The sequence below is a fragment of the Cupressus sempervirens genome, chromosome 9, assembly GCF_028749045.1.
Source record: "Cupressus sempervirens isolate cs-2001-9-10 chromosome 9, ASM2874904v1, whole genome shotgun sequence".
NCBI classification, from domain to species: domain Eukaryota; kingdom Viridiplantae; phylum Streptophyta; class Pinopsida; order Cupressales; family Cupressaceae; genus Cupressus; species Cupressus sempervirens.
In genome coordinates, this window is record NC_143126.1 from 144079699 (window position 1) to 144100227 (window position 20529).

The 20529-nt window shown below is 35.6% G+C and overlaps 1 protein-coding gene across 2 annotated transcripts in view; it reads right to left on the bottom strand.

Moving 5' to 3' along the window:
- The window catches only part of LOC149537919 (uncharacterized), an 83083-nt gene extending 68617 nt beyond the window's left edge, over positions 1-14466 (bottom strand). For both annotated transcript variants that reach the window (XM_089799332.1, XM_089799331.1), the window contains exon 1: positions 14309-14466. In XM_089799332.1, the coding sequence (XP_089655458.1) occupies positions 14309-14367 (59 nt within the window). In that variant the 5' untranslated portion in view covers positions 14368-14466. The remainder of the gene's footprint in view (positions 1-14308) is intronic.
- Between the last annotated feature and the right edge of the window lie 6063 nt (positions 14467-20529).

The following is a 20529-nucleotide window of genomic DNA, read 5'->3' on the forward strand; positions in this document are numbered from 1 at the left end:
TTTACCCAAGCAATCCGATAGAGCTGGGAATGTTTCTCCCTCTTGAGCTTCAGCTTAGAGACCATCTCTTCTAATACCAAGTTATCAGTGCTACCACCATCAATGATCACGTCACAACATTTATCCTCACACTTGCATCTGGTACGAAACAGACTCCTTCGTTGTCCTGGTTCAATCTCACCACTTAGTAGGATTTTTTCATTTACCAAGGTCTCTCCTCTTTCTACATCCTCTGAATGTGATGATTGTGCATTTTCATCCACATGAGCAACCCTAGCTTGGCCCTCAGCTCTCCTATCTGTCCTTCCTTGTCGTTGAGGGCATTCAAAGGCACGATGACCTTCTTCATTGCAATGGAAACAGGTACCACGGAAGCCTCCTCTTCCTTGTCCACGTCCTCTACCTCTTCCTCTCTGATTTCCAAAGTCTTGATCATGGGAGCGGTTGAAACCCTCATTCCTCTAGTTCCTGCTAGTACCCACATCTTCATTTTTCTTTTGGGTTTCATTGCGGCCTCCAGATGATCTACCGCTTCCCCTTCCTCCTTGACCGCGCCCTCTTTGTCTTCCTTCAAACCTTTTATTCAGCTTCTCTTCAACTCGTAGGGCAAACTAATATGCCTCTTCAACGCTAGTCATTCTTACCAGACTTAATTCATCCTCGATGCTAGGTCGCAACCCACTGATATAACGAGCAACCTTCTCCTTATTTGCTTCTGCATGCCCTACTCTAATCAAGAGTCGGTAAAACTCCTCTGTATATTCTTGGACTGATCTTCCTGCTTGCTTTAACCCATGCATCTTCTTAAAAAAATCAAGTTCGTAGTCCATAGGAATGAACTGCTTCTTCAATTTGTCCACCATGCGATCCCACCTTGTGATCTTCTCCTTTCCTCTTCTGTTTCTTTCCAATTGGACCTCTTGCCACCAGATTTTGGCATGGCCTTTCAGTTTGGCCTTTGCAAACTTAACCCTATCTAGGTCCCTGACATCCTCATACTCAAAGTATTCTTCTCATTGATCCAATCGATCAACTCATCTGGTTTCAGATTTCCTGAAAATACACCCACTTCAATTGTAGGTCTTTTCCCAAACTTAGTAATGGCCCTAAAAAGCCTTTCCTCTGCATGATTTAGAACTTCCCCTTCTGGTCCAATTTCGTCTTCTTCGTTGTCATCTTCACTTTCATCACCTACGGCCACAATTGTTCCTCTACGGAGCTCCTCCTGCAATGCTTGTACCTGCCTTTGGAGGGCTCTAACCTCCTCAGGATTAATAGCTCTGGCCCTTCCGCCATGCTCTCTTCGTGGAGGCATCTTCTTAACTCAAACCCACAACCACACAGTCCTGGTGCAAACTGCCTCACAGTCGGCACTCTGTCTACACACTCAGGAAAACCAACTCTGATACCACTTGATGGAGACACAACCCAAGAACAGAATGGACACAACAGAAAAGGGAAATTGTATTAACTGAAAAATAAGCTAGTACATTCAGTACAGAGAAAATAAACTTCAAAACATGCCCTAAGGGCTTACAATAGCATAAATGTGGAGATAATTTCTCCTTTTAGTACCTCCTCTCAAACTCCACTCGGAACTGCCTTTTACAATGCTAGGAATCTCCTTAAATAGACCCCGGAGGGTTAAGGACTAGGAATACATTCTAGAAAGTGCTAGTAGGCATCCACCGACCAAATAGAAGGCTCCAGAAGCTGCATTAGAAGTCGGCGCAAATCTAGAAGAATCCAGAAACGGTAACCTAACTTTCGGGAGGCATAACTTTTGAATTGTAGCTCCGATTGACGAACCGTTTAAGTTTCCGAAAAGCTCTCGAAGCGCTCTATAGCCCTATGGACCAGCTCCGCTCGTCCCCCATTTTTCGGCCCTTTTCGAGGTCATTTAATGCCCCTAACTGACTTTGAAGCATTCTTATGAGGTCTCCAAAACCCGAAAAACTGCAGTAACTTTCAAACCGTGGGGCCTTTTGACCTGATTCTTTTTCTGGAATGCTCTAAATTACAATTACATTCATCTAGCCAATTTACACCTCCTAGTTCACCAAAATGATGGCTCAATTACATACTCCTATTTTTTCGGGATTTACACGAACACTAATAGTGGAACTCTGAGAGTTGGAACCTTTATTTGACCCAAATGGGTATCCAAAAATGAAAACACATGAAACAGAAACTAAGTCTAAGTATATTTTTTTAGGTGACACAGGATTGCCCTTATACCTCTGGATGCTCCTGCATCATTGCTTCCCTTGGTTCTACTTGCCTTCTGGTCCACCACTCTACCATCTCGTAATAGGGCGACGAGTATGGAGGATGTTAGTACAAGTAAGAATCCCAAGCGGACAAGACTAAGAAAGACAAAGAGGATATGATGCCCAAAACGCCCTTCTTCTCAAAAATGAAGAGAATAACCGACACAAATATCGCTACAGTGGACATGATAAAGATGAAGGGAAGACTAAAGGAAGGACAATCCCCCTTGGCAAAGAGGATATCAATGAGACAAATTTTGGATCGAGGTTGGATGAGTTGGGAAAGGTTGCTATCAAGAAAAAGCATTTGGGCACCCTTTCCTCTCTCAGTGCTTTTATTGGATTTGCGAAAGAATATGAGAAGGAACATGAAAAGATACTACAAGCAACAAGCAGCGTGGTGAAGTCAGCAGAACTCAAAGCAAAGCACACACCTTGTCCTCCTATGGAAGAAGCTAATGAAAGGCTAGCTAAATTCATTGCCTTAGCTAAGAAAATGAAAGAAAAGGGAAGATTTATATTAGAAGATCATTTGATGTAAGCCCAAGTGGCAATTTCCCTTTCTTCTAGAATAGGACAAGTGTCTATTTCTGATTGGCCACCATTTTGGTGCCTTCTCATTGGTTGCCACTTTTTGCACTTTTTTCATTGGTCCATTGATGAGGTGGCAACTTCTCATTGGTCGATGGGGTGGCAACCCTAATTAGGGTTTTGAAGATCCAATCTAGACCGTTGATCTTATTTTGATCTCCATTGTCCGTTGTATTTTTGGCCCCTATAAAAGGCCATTTTCTCTCATTTGTAAAGTGTTGGAGAAATTGTTGCGAAGATAATACCAAAATTGCTCTCTTCTTCATTGTTGCGATTTGCATGTTGATTAAGAACATTTGGTGTTATTGCATGTTTTCTACTTCCACAATTAGATTTCTTTCAAGTTGTTGAAGTAAATTTCATTTCAAGTTGTTTAAGTTGTTTATGTGAAAGTAAAGTAGGTGGATAGTTGTATGGTAGCATTGGTAAATGTTTGATAGGGGTCAATACTCATCCTAGTGGCTCATTGGGAAGCTTTGTGTGGTAAACTAGTTTATTATTCATTCGAATCATTGCACCTATGGAAGTGAGGCCGCTGGTCAACTCTCATTAGGTTCGATCCCCGTCCATTTGCTAACCTTCCATTCATAGGAGTAGGAGTAGAATAGTGAGTAGCTAGGTAGTCGAAGCTTAGAGAAGGAAGGTAGGGAAGTAGATCAAGTATCAGAACACACCCATTCACCCTCCCCCACCATCGCTTTCCCATCAACATCACCATTGGCAGACACATCCTCGATCATCACCACCATCAACATTATTTGCCACCCGCATATTTCACAAACCCATCACCATCACCATCATTCCACCAAAGCCCAAGTCATCCTTGAATGAATAGTGTAAGGCCACCTACGTGATTACCAGCGAATCACATTGATAAAACTAAGCGAGTATCCAACGGTGTAAGGAACATTGGAGCTATTGCTTATGTCTTCATGAGTAATAACTTTTCAAGAGAGGAGTTGCATGTTTGATATCCCATATTGAATATTCAAATCCTAATATGTTATGTAAGTGATACAAAACTCGCATCAACAATAACAAGCAAGAGATCAAAAGGAAGTAGAATATATATTATTGTCGGTATGCCTTGTATAACAGCAAATAGGTTTTCTGTGACTTACTTAGGTATCATCCCTAATTTACAAAATCTTATGTATGAATGTCATTAGGAATGAAGGGGCCAATAGACGGTCTAGTGAGTATGCTGTAGCATAAATAATAGCTTATAGTAGCAAATCAATATATATGTATGTGTATAATAATAGCTTATAGTAGCAAATCAAGATATATCTATGCATGTATATAACAAAGTAACGAGAATCGGAATTGGATCAGAATCAGCAAGACCGAATCGAATCGCTAATCGGCCATTATTCGGAATCAAATCAACAAATTTAAAAAACCCTTGAAATTTTATGATTAACTTATTTCATAAACCTTTTATCACTGATTTGATTCACCGATTCACAAAAAATCGTTTGGCTTGAATCAAATCGCATGAATCGTCATGATTCTCGTTACTATGGTATATAATCATTCATAATTCAAATGTAGTTAGTTTATTTCATAACCTAATCCTTAATTGCTTGCTATAACCCCTAAAGAAGATAGGTTGGTGTTGTGTAGGAAGAGGTGGGGAAAAACCTCACAAGGTAGGTGAATCCCAAGATAGGATTAGGATGGGGTCCTAAAGCCTTGAGGGAGCCTGCTTATCTTGATGTCAAGCATCGTACGGCAAGTAAATCTCCATCCTCCTTAGGGTCGAATTTAGAAGATATGTAAAAAGGTGGGCTTAAATATACAAACTATCGAATGTATTATGAATTATTCATTATTTCCTTAAAATGAATTGATTTGGATGCATAGTAACATTGGAAACTGACAGCCTCCTAGTAGGGGACGTTACATGCTAGTTAAAAGTTTGAGTTAAAAGTGAAGAACAAAGAAGATGCCTCTAGATAACCAAGTTTAAGTTCACAATGGGTAAAGATAAAGGTAAAGCACCAAAGGAGACATCTCTTAAAGCGGCAAAGAACAGACTGAAATATAGGATGAAGACCAAAGCGAAGAACATTGGGAGCATGACTCACAAGAGCTTCCAACTGCTATAAAAGAAAGAGCTACCCCAAAAGGAACTCCACACATATCTACACTTGTTGCTATATCTGTATATACTATATCCCCTTGATACCAATGTAGATTCATTTTCCACTGTATATATCACCCATGTGGTCTCAGTTCAGTTAATTCCCTCTTCCTCTACCATTCAATTCATTCTCAATGCTCCACATGACAATCTCAAGAATGTTTTTTATTCTTTTCATCTTTTCATAATTTGTCTGAGGTAACCACTCTTGACAGCACTATAATAGACTTTGACAAGTTTATGTTTGATTCTATGCCAAATGTGCCAACTGTAGAAGCCACATCTGCAATCATGACACAAACCCCACCCATTTTGTCTACTATGGCACAGACCAATCAAACACTTATCACAAGTACCAAGACACTTTTGATCTTCCTCCATGGCTAGGAGCAATTACACCAAAAAGGAAGGAAGAAGTCATCTCCTAGATGACTTTGACTTCCCTCAACTTGCTCCAACCAAGCCTAAGGTGGCTAAAAGAGAAACTCTTTCCAAAGTTAATTTGCACAAGGCCAAAAAGAAATATGCATAGGTAGCTGAATCCTGATAAGAATGTTGATGAAGTTCAAATTTCAGATTATGCAATCAAGGGCGTCTAGCTTGGTTATCAAATGCATGAAAGTGATAAGGAGGATGCACATGCAGCTATCCAGGCACTGATTAAAAGGTATGATCAGGATAAAATTATCAAAAGTCAACTGAAACTCAAGGTTAATGTTACATCCCAATTTTTTGACCTAGTTTGAAATATAGACGTTGAAGTTCACATGAAGTCAGTTGGTAGTTTAATTTGATCTGGCGAAATGGTAAGATAGTTAGTCGTTATGATTTCAAGTGAAGATGACATGCTAGTTATTCGTTAATCGCGAATTCATGGAATTAAGACGAAAGGTTAACTAATATGATTATTTATAATTTATAGTTTAATTACAGAGAAATTCCTTGCAGGGAGCTTGTCGAAGGGGGTGGAAGCATTGTCAGAAAAGAATTAGGCAGGGCATCACCATCATTGGATAGACACGTAGAGGACCAAGCGATTTCTAACAGGATTCATCTCTGGAACTGCATGAGTTGTTAATAATTAATTAAGTTTAAATATAAACGTATTCTTAAAAGATTTTTAATTATCTTTTGTCGTATTATTTTTAATAATAGTTTATACATGTGCATTTGAATATAAAAATATTTTGGCATCTTTTAATAAATTAATAGATTGATGTTTTTAAAAAAAAATACTTATAAGTTTTTAATAAATTTTCGAATTGTAATAATATAACATTTAATAATATTAATAAAACCTTTTGTTCCAACGATTCATATTCCAATCGATGGAAATTCAAATCGCATTGTAGTCTTGTAATGGCAGAAGTTGTAAAGCCATGCAATATCAATTTATATGTGGTCTTTGTCGTTTTCGGGCAGTAACAACAACAAAATCCGTCTGTTCTTTCTCCCGCCATGGTCTTAGGTAATGTTTTCCTGTAACCCGAGCTAGTGTTTTAATGAAAGTATCTCTGTCGTGAGTGATTGGTTCCAAGACTTCCTTCTAAATATCCATCGATCTCTCTGCCCAAACTCTCATCGTTTGCCATAATATCTGGTTCCACCACGAAATCATTCACCTGAGATTACGTGAAGCCATCCTTGCATACTTTCTGAGCTACGGAATTCAGCGTAGGTTGAAGACTTCTCCAAGCAAGACGCACAGTATACTGCAGACAAGTAAGGGTGAACTGAAAACGTTTATATCTCCTTTGCATACGTTTTTCCATCTCTTTTTTTGTCTTCTTTTCTGAGTCAGGTCGATTCAAATACAAGAGATGCATGCATAGTATTGAGTCTTGTTGTTACCATACGTCCAGGTTATTTTAAGAATGCCAACAGAACTTGTTTAGAATTGTTGCTAATGAAGTAGTTGATGTTATGCAAACTATGGATGTAATAAAACTTTATGATCTCATCTTAATCATTGTCTGATATTACTGTTTGCCTTTATTTAATTCAAAAATACTTTGAATATAGATTAAACCTTTGTGAAACCACGAATGTCTAAAATTTGTAGATTTTGTCAAGAAATGTTCTGTTCTCAAATAAACAAACAGTAATAATGATCAACTCTGAATATCAAGGAAATTCTGAGGATGTAGAGTCTCATTCATATGAATAAGTGTAAGATGTAATGGTTCAAGCACCGAGGAGACACCGAACTAAAGATTTGTTGATGGTTAGTGAGTGCAATGAGTTGTTCTTTTCTAGTTGTAAGTTGGATATAATATGAGTTCATCCGCTATATCTGTGTGTATTGAGAATTTGTTTATCAAGGATATAGATATTGAAAAATTGGTCGAAGATATAAGCGTAGGAGACCAGTAAGAATGTTGCCAAATTTAGAATGGCCATTCGTGTTTTTCTTTCTAATGCAACTGTTGAATCAAGAATGTTCAATGTGTCTCTTTTTCATTAATACTATTGTAGATTGAATTGAGATGGTCAATAAAAGAATTCTTGTTCTTGGAAAAACTGTCTCAAACCATTAATGTTTCTTTATTCATAAGAGAGTATTAAACATGTATAAAAGATATGGATATTCAGTTCAAAATGTATTACAAACATTCATACCCTGCAAAAGTGAATTTAATGATATTAAACAAGCATCTGAAAATCACGGGCTTGGAGGCCTGATAAGATTGAGGGGGCGTGAGGAAAGATTCATCAACAATAAGAATCAGTAATATCAGTTATGACATTTTAATACATATCATTAATAATAGCTCATGCAAATTCCTATTATGATGATCTCCTGCTGCCAAGTCGTATGGCGTGTTATATATCATGATGCCTAGTGAATGGTAAGATGTTCCCTGTCAATTCCGGGTAGGGAGGGCCTTTCTCGTTAAGAGATCGTGTGGGGATATATATTGTGGTCCGAGGTTGGGTGGTAAAGCCCCTGGCAATGTTTCACCTCTCTCAAGATATCAGATATGCGTCAAACAGAGATGCCATGAAATCAATTGTCTAACGGAAACAGGAATTATCATTTTTGTTTATGAGAAGGTAAGATTAAATTGAGGTATTTCATTGTTATCATCATTTTACTTCATATAAATGTATATTGAATATAAGTAATTATCTAACTTTTGAGAAATTGTCACAGACAAGCAATCGGAAGGAAAAGAAATTTGAAGCCCTAATTGATTGTGCGACAGCTGGAACCTTAATTGATATGGTGGTATTGGTAGCCTAATTGAATCCGTGGTATCAAAAACCCTAGTTGAATCCGTGGTTGCAGAAGCCCTAAATTGAATCCGTCGTCACGAAAACCCTAGATAAATCCGTTGTCGCGGAAGCCCTAAATTGAATCCTTGGTCGTGGAAGCCCTAAGTGGTAAAGCAGTACCAAAAGCCCTAAATAAACCGATGGTGATTGATGCCCTAATTGGTAAGATGATATGTGATGCCCTAATTTAAGTTATAATTGTATCTAGTGATATTCATCAAATGATTTTTGAGATAGCAGTCGATTTGAGAAATTGTTAAAGAATATTTGTGGACTAACCCAGGTGGTTGCAAAAGCATACTTAGATGAATTTCAGTCTCAGTTTTTTTTCCGAGGTATGTAATTTCAATTTCTGAAGTAATTTCATTAAAAAGTATTTCAAGTATTTAGTTAAGAAATTTTGTTTAACTGACTTTAACGGTAATCTTCATCACATGAACATGAATGATGTAACTGCCTTCTTATAAAGTTGAAGTTAAAACTGTATTCTATGCTTATGATAGATGTTAAAACTAGACCCGGGAAAACCGGTTGTTATAGTTAATCAGCTTACTGCAATACTTCTGAAAATTAGTCGAGTCTCTGAAGTAAAAGAGCTTGTGACTACTACTACCAAAGAAAAGTCCATCAAAAAGGCTGAAAGGATTAAAAATTCAAGGTATGGTAGTAGATATATGGGCTGACAGGATGATTGAACTTGGCACTCATCTCCTGAACATAGCCATTCAGATGTTAGAAAACGTGCATGAAGTTTGGTCTGAATTGGATGTTGTCACAGGACTAGCAAGCACATGAAGATGATCTTGAAGCCTATTCAAGTTCAAAGATCTTGATTCCAAGATACTGTTGGAAATAATGTTATACCTTTCAAGAAGCAATATATCAAATGCAGGGAAACAATGAAGCATAGGAAGGGAATTCTTGATGATCTAAAAAAGAATTTGCAGAAAGCATAGAAAACTAGTGTTGAGAAAGGGCAAGATATTATTGTGAAAGTTGGAGCAATTTCCAGCAAGTTGCTGAATGAAAGTCAAGAGTTCCTTCCTGAAGATGCAATGATTCAAGAGTTTGTCTCATTGATCCAAGTAGAGATCAAGTTTGAGGACTTCTCAATATCTTCTATTGATAAGTTCGTAGACCTACAAGTAGCCTTGGATAATCTTAAGTACATTCTAGGAAAGTACAAGAAGACCTTCATTGGCATTGAAGACTCAATCACAGGAGTCAAAGCCATTGCTAGCTAGACACCGAGGATGGATGATGCTGAGATTCAAGTTTCTTAGCAGAAGTTGAGGTATAATGGCCATTAATGGAGATGATGAAAATAATTTGTTGCATTTTGTGTACAAAAAACCAAAAGTCCTACTGTAGCACAAAACAATCAGTCAAATTGTCAATAAATATATTTTTGTGAATTATTTCAAACACAATATATATTATAACTTTATAGATGCAAAAAGTACTTGAATAATAAACTGTTCTGATTGGACAAACAAATGGAAAAGTTGCACTTCCTACTGTAGCACAAAACAACCAATCTCATTGTCAATAAATATATTGTGTTGAATTATTTCAAATACAATAAATATTTAAACTTTATAGCTGCAAAAAGTAGTTGAATAATAAACTGTTCTAATTGGACAAACAAATTAAAAAGTTGCACTATATTGAATGCTATAGTTTCCTGCCTATGGCAGAAACTAATAATCATCTCTTAGCATATCCAACTAAACTTTATCGGTTTGAGCAGCATTGTAAAACTTTGTTTATAGAGTGCAAATAAGATTTAAGTCAATTAAAGGAGCCAATTGCATTCAATCTTTGAGTTGAAGCAAATTCTTATTCTCTTTAGTCATTATTTTTACATAAGCTTGAATTGATCTAAGATATTGAGGTGTTGTAAAGGTTTAAGAGAGCTTTCAAGCTTGGTTTTGCAATCTTTGAGCTGCATCATTGAATTTGAAAGATTGTTTTAAGTGTATGAATGAGAGAGAAACTTGTAGTCTTTGAGTTACAATTTAAAAATGTGTTTTGGGCTGTGATGAATACAAAAGTCTTTAAGATGCAATACATTACATCCTTGTTACTAAATTTTTTGTGAGTTTCTTGGTTGATTAAACTTACTGGTGTACACTTGTTATTCTTTCATTTAACCTTTGTTTATAGAGTGCAAATCAGATTTAAGTCAATTAAAGGAGCCAATTGCATTCAATCTTTGAGTTGAAGCAAATTCTTGTTCTCCTTAGTCATTTATTTTACATAAACTTGAATTGATCTAAGATATTTAGGTGTTGTAAAGGTTTAAGAGAGCTTTCAAGCTTGGTTTTGCAATCTTTGAGATGCACCATTGAATTTGAAAGATTGGTTTAAGTGTATGAATGAGAGATAAACTTGTAGTCTTTGAGCTACAATTTAAAAATGTGTTTTGGGCTGTGATGTATATGAAAGTCTTTGAGATGCAATACATTATATCCTTGTTACTAAATTTTTTGTGAGCTTCTTGGTTGATTAAACTTACTGGTGTACACTTGTTATTCTTTCATTTAACCTTTGTTTATAGAGTGCAAATCAGATTTAAGTCAATTAAAGGAGCCAATTGCATTCAATCTTTGAGTTGAAGCAAATTCTTATTCTCTTTAGTCATTATTTTTACATAAGCTTGAATTGATCTAAGATATTGAGGTGTTGTAAAGGTTTAAGAGAGCTTTCAAGCTTGGTTTTGCAATCTTTGAGCTGCATCATCGAATTTGAAAGATTGTTTTAAGTGTATGAATGAGAGATAAACTTGTAGTCTTTGAGCTACAATTTTAAAATGTGTTTTGGGCTGTGATGTATACGAAAGTCTTTGAGATGCAATACATTACATCCTTGTTACTAAATTTTTTGTGAGCTTCTTGGTTGATTAAACTTACTGGTGTACACTTGTTATTCTTTCATTTAACCTTTGTATATCAAAATTATTGCTCTAGTTAGCACTTTGTGGTAAAATCATTAAAATAACCAATTTATGTTGAAGTTTGTCATAAGTAATAGAACATCTTTCCTTAAAAAAGAGAAAATGATGAGTGTAACTCCCAATTGCTAGTCTAGTGTAAATATTTCTAGTTAAGTGCTTAATTATTCTTGACAGCAATAATAAGGGAGCCTCCTCTTTCTGAGAGGAAAGATTTTATCTCACACAATGTGATTGAAATAACCATTTTGTAGTCAGTTGAATTAAGTCGATTAAAAAATATTAATGCAACATTACTTAAAGATATTATTTCTAACAACCCATTAACCTACTACAATCCCTCTTGCCAAGCACACAAAGGTGTATGTGACTAGCAAATATTTACCACTTGCACATCGATAATGTTCCCTTTTTGGGATTGCCCTAAATTCTGCCCTACAAATCACAAATTCAATTACAATAAGAATTGTAAGATGGTTAGAGATATAACCTTACCACTTAGAAGACTTTTTAATAAGGTAAACACTGATTTAGGCCCTGCAATCATCAAACAAGGGACAAGTACATGCAAACTGACTATATTGTTACTGCAATATAATCTGCCTATATGGTTATGGATTCTCACTATAAATCTTCCATATGGACTATCCTTGACAAATAATGCCTTTGTATGATGTAGCTCATACCCTTTCCCCCCTCAAGCCTTATTCCCTTGCCTTCATATGATGCAGCTCGTGAACATTGCACCACAAGACTCTTGCCTTTGTATGAAGTAGCATGACCCATTCCATCGCAGCACTTATTCCCTTGCCTTTGTATAATTTAGCTCATGTCCATTCCACCGGAGGACTCTTGCCTTTGTATGATGTAGCATGGCCCATTCCACTACAGGACTTATCACTCGCCTTTGTATAACATAGCATGGTCCATTCCACTACAGGACTTACCTATCTCGCAAGGTATTAATACTAATTTTCATTGTTTCCTTTAAGAATAATATATTATCCTCGTAGTTGTATTCCCCTTTTTTATTTCTTCATTAAATAGAACCTTCTCCTCTGTAATATCTCCTTTGAGTGTAGGGAGTGATACACTTTCATTTGTCAATGCTATTATGAAAGGGTCAAGCCCTTTGCTTATGAAAAGATACATCTGTTTGACTCCAACTAACTATTACCCCTCTCATTCCTTTAATCTTCACCTTTCTCTCAGTAATCAAATCTATCTTTAGTACTTTTCAAATCAACACATATCGCATTAAGATCTGCATATCCTCTTCTTATTTTCTTCTTCTTTCTCAAGCCTTATTTGAGATCCCTCCTTATACTCCTGCTCTAAATCTGCACTAGATCTCCTCTACTCCTTTTTAGCCTATTTCATTTTATCATTCTTCGCCTTTATATCTTCCCATTTGACCTCTTCATCAAGTATGCCTTTAGCAAGAGTCATAACCACTCGTAGTTGACCCGCGTTCGAAGAGTCGCAACCCTTCATAATTATAACCCTTTTGAAGACTCACAACCTTCGTAATTACAACCCTTTCAAAAAGTCACAACCCTATTGAACATTCACAAACCTTCACCTTTTGAAAGGTCACTTTCTTTAAAAATTTCCCCTTTCCTTTCCCTCAATAAATCCTTAATTTCCTCCTTCCCTTTTTCCCCAACTGAAGTTCTCATGTCTCCCATTTATACCTCTCATTTAAGGGAGACACTACTTTTCTATTCATGACCTTTTGTTTAACTTAACTGATATTTAATTATTTTATATATTATCCTTTTATATTTTTAATTTATTTATTATTGTTTATTGTTTAATCCTGTTTCAAGAAGGGGACATGACAGCACCTGAGGAGATTCTTCTGGCAATTAGATTTATCCGTGGTTGCCTGTTGCTCCATTACTTCAACTAGATATAATTTCTATTCCAACAAACCAATTGGGATGGGGAATCCTCTTACCAAACATGCAAAGTTGAGACAACTGGTTAACTGCAAAGCTTGGGAACTTCCTTCTGCAAAATTTTCCAGACAGCACACTCAAAAATGATCTGCGATTTTGTTGGATTTGTTAATCACAGCTGTAGTCCAGATTTTCTAGAGAAGAAGTGTTTGGACACTAGAAAACTCTAAGCAACAATTGTAAACAAATATTCATGAAAATGTCCCAGGGGTTTGTCGAATATAATGGCAAATGGTAACTTTCATACCACAGACCCACAATGGAAACAGCTCGAGCTCGGGATTAATCTTATGACAACGCGTGGACCAAAGCCCACCTCTATGTGTCATCGTGTGAAGACACCCAGAGGCATACTGGAATGTAACTCTGTTAAGAATCAGGTAAAAACGCGGGGTTTCCATATGCTATGCAATGATGTTTGGCCCAACGTTCTAGTCAAGTGGGATACTCAAGCAGTTAGAAAAAGATTGAGATTGAAAGTGAAGGATCAGGATCATACCCAAGAAGCGTGTTAAAAATATCAAAAACATAAAGTGAGGTGCTACTAACAACATGATGCATGTTTAATTTGGATAAAATATAGCATCCAATATGCTCAGTGCAGATTGTGCAATAGAGTGTTGAAACTGGAAAAAAAATACAGCATCCAACATGCTGGATGTGACACACAGCAACGGACCAGACCAGATTCAAAGCATGTCTTACTTTGAGGAAATGGATACCCTATGCTAAAGGTTACACTAAAAAGGGAGAGTTTACCGATTCGAACAACAAAGGTGGAAAAGGGATGAGACAAAAATTTATAGCTAACTAGGTGGCACTCTAAATTTATTCATGCCAATTATAATTAAGATTTCTGAACAGGGCTGCAATCTAGACAATCTAACAACACAAGTATACGGACAATGTCAAAAGATATATTTAGATGGAATGGAGTGAAAAGAAAAAAACTCAACAAAACAAAAGAATCGATCGGATTAAACGAAAGCAGTGAGTTCGATGCAAACTTCAAAAGAATCGGGTTTTTGCGTTTTCAACAATCGATTACATATGAGATGGTTCAAAAAAATGAAGTAAACAAGTAAAAGATGCTCAAGATGAAACCGCTTACTCGTGAGGTCTGGAATACTTTTTGGAGTGGTGAGAAGCATTTGCAGCATCTGTGCCCATACTTCGAAATGTTTTGCTGCACCCGAATACTCGATTTCGAGGGAGTCGTTAAGGCTGGCACATGATTTATTTCCTATTTGTAGACTCCAAAAAGTTGTTATTCAGATTGATTAACTTTTCCTCTAGGAAACAATAGTTAAAACAAGGACGCAAAGCGTCTAGTTCCTGCGGAAATTGTTTTTAACTTCTTGCTACATGTGTTATGTTATTTTTATAATAAAAAAATCTGTTAGTGCATATGGTTAGGATTGAAAAAAATTATTTGATTAAATTTATTTAAGTTTAGTTCATTTGTTGTCAACTTTAACTAACATAAGTTAATAATTGACTTATATTAAGTTTGCAATTTTATTAAACAACATACTTATTAATTTACTATAGAGTTTGTAAATAGCAAAAAGAGTGAAAAAAAATAAAATTTATAGAAACCCAATAATTTTTTGCCCATTGCAATTTGTAAGTGATATTGGGTTTTTAAAAATTTTAAAGAATATTTTCTGCATTAAGCAAAAAAGCACGTAGAAGACGTTAGAACAACACATCTTTCAGAGAATCAAATGACCAGATCCATTTCAGATGAATATTGTAGCCTTCAATATTTGTCATATTCTCATAATTATTTCAATAGTAGCATTCCTCTTTTACGAACCTAAAATAATGCATATTATTAGACAAGTGAAAAAGTAAAAAGTGTCTTGCATATTATTAGACTTTGTTTGACATCTCTTGCTCTCTCATCCTGATGATGGATCACGTAGTGTGATTCAAAATGTTGATGGTAAAAATCTCAACACGATCTAATCCAGAAACTGATTTACATAACTATGATGGATTGTGGAAATCTGATCACATTAATAGAAGAGTAAAAGTTTGTCAAAATAATCTTAACCACAACATTGTTATAAAACTTCAATTATATATAATCGAATTTTTTCTCTCTAATTAATATAATCTTTGATTTAATAAATTATTTTACAAATTGAAAAAATATTACATAAATTAAATCAATTTTTTATTTTCCCCTATTCTTTATAATTGAAATAGTAGCATTTTTTTTACTAATTAAATAAATTATTTTTAAATCATTGTAATTGAAATAATTAATTTCAAAATTTACTGATTAAAAAATAAAAATTACTATTCTACTTACATATATTTTTCAAAACAAATAAATAGTATAATAATTAATATTTTCTTATCTTTTATTTTTTAAATTAATAAAAAAAATATTATACATACTAGACAAATCAAATGTCATCCATTCCTACAAATAATTTGATTGAAAAAAAGGAAGTATTAAAAAATCTAGGTAAAGTGATGGAGTTTGGTTAATAAAACAATCATAAATCCAACATTTAAGCATTGTATTGTTTTATTAATTAAAAATGATGGAAGTGGACAGAAGTGACTGCACCTATCATAAGTAAGCATTGTGAAAATCAAAAGTCCAAGCTCTATCAGCAAAGAAAGCGACAATTATTGTACTATGTCCACCATTAAACCAACATAGCATTGAATATATAATAAAGACAACTAAAATATTTACTTGTTCCTACATCAAAAAAAGTGAAAACCCTACTATTCAAAGTACGAGCCAATAAGAAAGTGACAATATTGTATATTTATATTATAGAAAATTGTGAGGAAAAACACAACATTAGAAAATAGTGTGCTAGAATTTAATACTATTTTACCATTGGTAGATATTAATTTGCACATAACATGCACCCGAATGCTATAGTATCCTGCCATGCGGCAGGAACTAATAAAATTTGAAACCTGCAGGCAATTCAATTTAAGAAAATTGTTGTTCTGTTATTCAAATTGATTAACTTTTCCTCTAGGAAACAATAGTTAAAATTAAATTTGAAACCTGCAGGCAATTCAATTTAAGAAAATTGTTGTTCTTATAAATATTATTGATGATTTTTAATCAATAGTTTTTTTATGGAGGTTTAGAGGGACTAGGGGTATCTATGCCCTTAAAATCTCTATCTATCTACATTTTTTTTCTAATGATGTGGGACTTGTAATCATTTAAATTATTATATTTTTTTGTTAATGGGCTTTAAAGCATTTGTCCTTATTCATATCATGTAAAGATAGTAAAAGATCAAGTGAGACAAAAGATGAATTAAATTTAACTTTGACCAAGTCTTTAAGGGTTTGTTTGGTTCGTGGAATTTAAAATACCCGGATTTCTACAAGCCTTGGTTTAGCCAAATCAAGGTTTTGTATATCTTCATTCCGATTTTTGAGATTTTACTGAAACCGTTTGTTTCACTTGGAAGATGCGTGTGAAGACAAATTTTTATGCGTAAGCTTGGAGTTGAAGGCAAATTTCAAAAAGTAGTCGAATCTATTGTTTTTGCACTCCTTAAAAAACAAAACCAAGTTTTGATTTTCAATTCCTACTTTTTTTAGGAAGTTGAAAAACCTGGTTTTGAGGCAAAATTGGAAGTCCTATATGCTAATTCCATTTTGCAAATTTTGAAACAAACGCATAAATTTTCAAATCCAGATTTTGAAAAAGCCAATTCCTGTCATCTTCCAGGAACCAAACAGACCCTAAGGGCTCGTTTGGTTGCTGGAATATAAATTAAGCATTGGCATTTAGAATGCTGGCTTTGGGATTCTAGAATTCAGAATCTAGTTTATGATTAGGGAATTCAATTTGGGACCATTTGGTTGACCAAGAATTCATTATGAGAATACAGATTTCCTCCATTTGGTTGCACATTGTGGAATTGGAATACCAACTAGAGTAAACATTATTCATTGATTAGTTATTGTTCCCAGCTTAAAATAAGCTTGTCATATGCAAGAACAATATGCATGATGTAATTAATCTTTTTAAACTCAATGATTCTTTGTTTACTCTAGATTTTTTAATTCTAAAGATGTCTTGGCACCAACTATATAAAATAATAGTAATAATATTGTTATTGCTTTATAAAAAACTGTAACAAATACATGTTAGGTCATCTAAGATTCCAATGGAGTAACACTTTCCAGGTAGCAATGGAATGGTTGAACAGTCCACACTCTAATTTGATTGGGTCAGTTGGAACTAAGATTTTGTACATTAAAGCAAGGATCTTGTATATTTAGGTCAAACATGAAGAAATTTCTACATGAAAGGAAAAGGCAGATTATCACTGTGTGTTAATTCAGGTCAAGCAATGTTTAAAAGAATGGGGGTGTCATTGAAGCAAAATTTGCAGAAGATCATAGCTCAGCACTTGCAGGAGATCGAAATAGCACTTAAAGAGATTGCTTCTCTGGCCAAGGAAAACAATCGCCTTGTGCCAGAAAGGGATGATGCAATCAAAAAGCTTCAAAATTGCTTGGAGTTGGGGACATGAATCAAACCCTCGACCTCCTCATCAAATAATCTTCTCTTCTATATTAGTGAAATAAGTTTCATCTATTTCCCTTAAGAATCTCTTAAACAGCGGCAACAAGCAGAGTAAATATGTGCACAGGCAACAATGGTGAAAAATTCTCGTGTTGCAAATGAGCGATCAAACGAGTAGAGCATACGTGAAAAATAATTTTATTTCAATAATGTGCAATGCTCATTTTTTGAAAAATGGAATTAAAACAGGTATTTGGACAATTCCACCTATTTAGATAGAATACCAAATCCTAGTTTTGGGGGGCAAATAAGGATACCGGATTCTAATTTTTTCTAATTCCCATTCCCATTTGTTGGACCCAAACAGTGGATTTGAAAATTTTGAAAATTTTGAATTATAATTCCTACTCTAATCCATGACCCAAACGGGCCCTAAGAGTTGGATGTATAGAGAAGGATAAAAAGGTAAACATTTTGACATTAGGAGCACAAAAAAAGAAAAGGGCACTAATAATATATGCAGGTAAAGGTTTCTTTGTTTGTCATAAACTTAGCAAGAAACTAAAATTGAAAGGTTACATATTAAAGGTGATTCTTATATCACCATAAACACAATTATCAATGATAGAGCCAAGCTTTATTGGCGATGGTGTTCTAGTCAGTCTCAGCTTTGGGCTCGTATCTTGTCACACAAGTATTTTCCTGGTGTTGAACCTTCAGATATTTCTAGGTTTTCTCTTGAGGGAAGAGGTTCTATGGTGTGGAATACCCTCAAGATTGGTGCTCACCTAGTGCAAAGAAGTGTATTTTGGATCTATAACCGAGGCACTGAGGCTCTATTTTGGAGTGATTCTTGGAATGGGCATCCTCCTCTCTTATCCTCTCATCCACACTTGCAATCTCTTTGTGATTTTTCCCTTTCTATTGGATGGAATAAGGTGGCTCGTTATAAGGAGGCTTATAATCTAGGCCTCAGTGTGGGTTATAGATGGAAGAATTCTTCTGATTGGCCACTGGGTGGGTCTTCGGGAGATTGGTTGGAACTATCTCAGATATTAGCTTCTAGGGAGTGCAGCTCTCTACATGACCCTGATGTTTTGGCTTGGGGAGGTGCTTCTTCTGGTAAGTATTATATTTCTTCAGGGTACCTTGTGCTAACGAAGCAACTTTTTGGTGAAGTGGAGGTCTCTTGGTGGAGGAAAGTTTGGAATAGGTTTTCATGGCCAAGTGTAACTTTTTCCTCTGGATTCTAGTTTACAATCATTGTCTTACTTGGGAGAATCTCTACAAGCGAGGCTTCTAGGGGCCTTCCATCTATGTTTTATGCCGTAAAAGTGAAGAGACTATTTCTCACCTTTTTTTCCAGTGCCCCTTTGCCAAATAGATTTGACACTTCTGGTGGAGTGTGTGGGGATGCACATGTTGGCATGTTTCCTCTCTATCTAAATCCTGGGTCCATCTAGGCCATCCCCCTTCCAAGACTTCTTTTCTTTAGGTTGCTTGGACTATTGGCCCTTCCTTTATATTATGGCATGTTTGGCTTGAGAGGAATAGGAGGATCTTTCATGATGTGCAGCTTGAGATCAGGCACCTGTGGGGGAAAATTGTTAATTCTCTTCATGAAACACTCCTAGCTAAATGTGACATTGGTGGAGGTTTTGATCCTAGAGATGTTGGTATTTACTCACGCCTATGCTTCCCTTTTCAGGGTAGCACTCCCTCGGTCCCCCACAGCCACTTTGGAAATAGAGTTAGGCAACACTTTCAACATGTTAATCATGAGAGGCATTGGTCTCCTCCTCAGGCGAGCATTCTTAAAATCAACATTGATGGCTCTTCTCAGGGAAATCTTGTTCTGGCTGGTATTGGGGGAGTTGGGCGTGATAGTTCCGATGATATTCAGTTTCTATTTTCTATACACAAGGGCCACCATACTAATAACCTCATGGAAGCCATGGCTATCCTAGTTGCAATGAAACAATGATGTCAACATGGTTGGAACAGAATTATTTGTGAGACCGATTCGCAAGTGGTTGTGAATTTATTGAATAGTCAAAACCTTGTGCATGTGGATTAGCATTTGGCTCTGGTTATTCAATAGATCATTCAGTTATGCAACTCTTTGGATTTTGTGTCTTTTATGCATATCCCTTGGGAGTGGAATGGTGTGGCTGATTGTTTGGCTAAATGGGCCTCTAAGCATGGACCAGATTGGAACATTATTGATAATACGATGCTTCCCCTTGATTTATCTCAGATGTTGGTTCAACTTGTGGACTAGGATAAAGCTTTGTAGTTCTCTTTGCTTCTTGTGTTGTTCTGCTCTCTTTGGTATTCAATAAAAATTTTACCCTTCTTTTAGTTTTTTAAATAAAATAAAAGTTCATTAATTTTAAAGAATTTTAAATAACCCACACTATATAAGAGGGCAAGTTAGCAGTTGACAAGATGAGAATCATGCAATTATTTCCTTACAAAAGAAAGATGTGAAATTTTGAAGAATTTTGAGGCATTTTTTTGGACGGGGAATGGTATGGGTATGATAAGGACTGTGCAAATCTTTTGCATCAAAATGATTGGGACATTTGTAAAGGAGATTCATGTGATGCCACTAAATTGGTTAATTTTGCAAACATAAACATCAGTGTTTTTCTCCGCAAATGGTAAGATAACTACTTTGATAGAGTTCAAATATGTTGGGCATTGACAAGAAGCAAAATTGATCAATAATAGAGGCCAAATTCAACTTGCGGACTAGGAAACAAAAGTTGGCCTTCTATGGGAAAATCACTAAGGACTAGTCA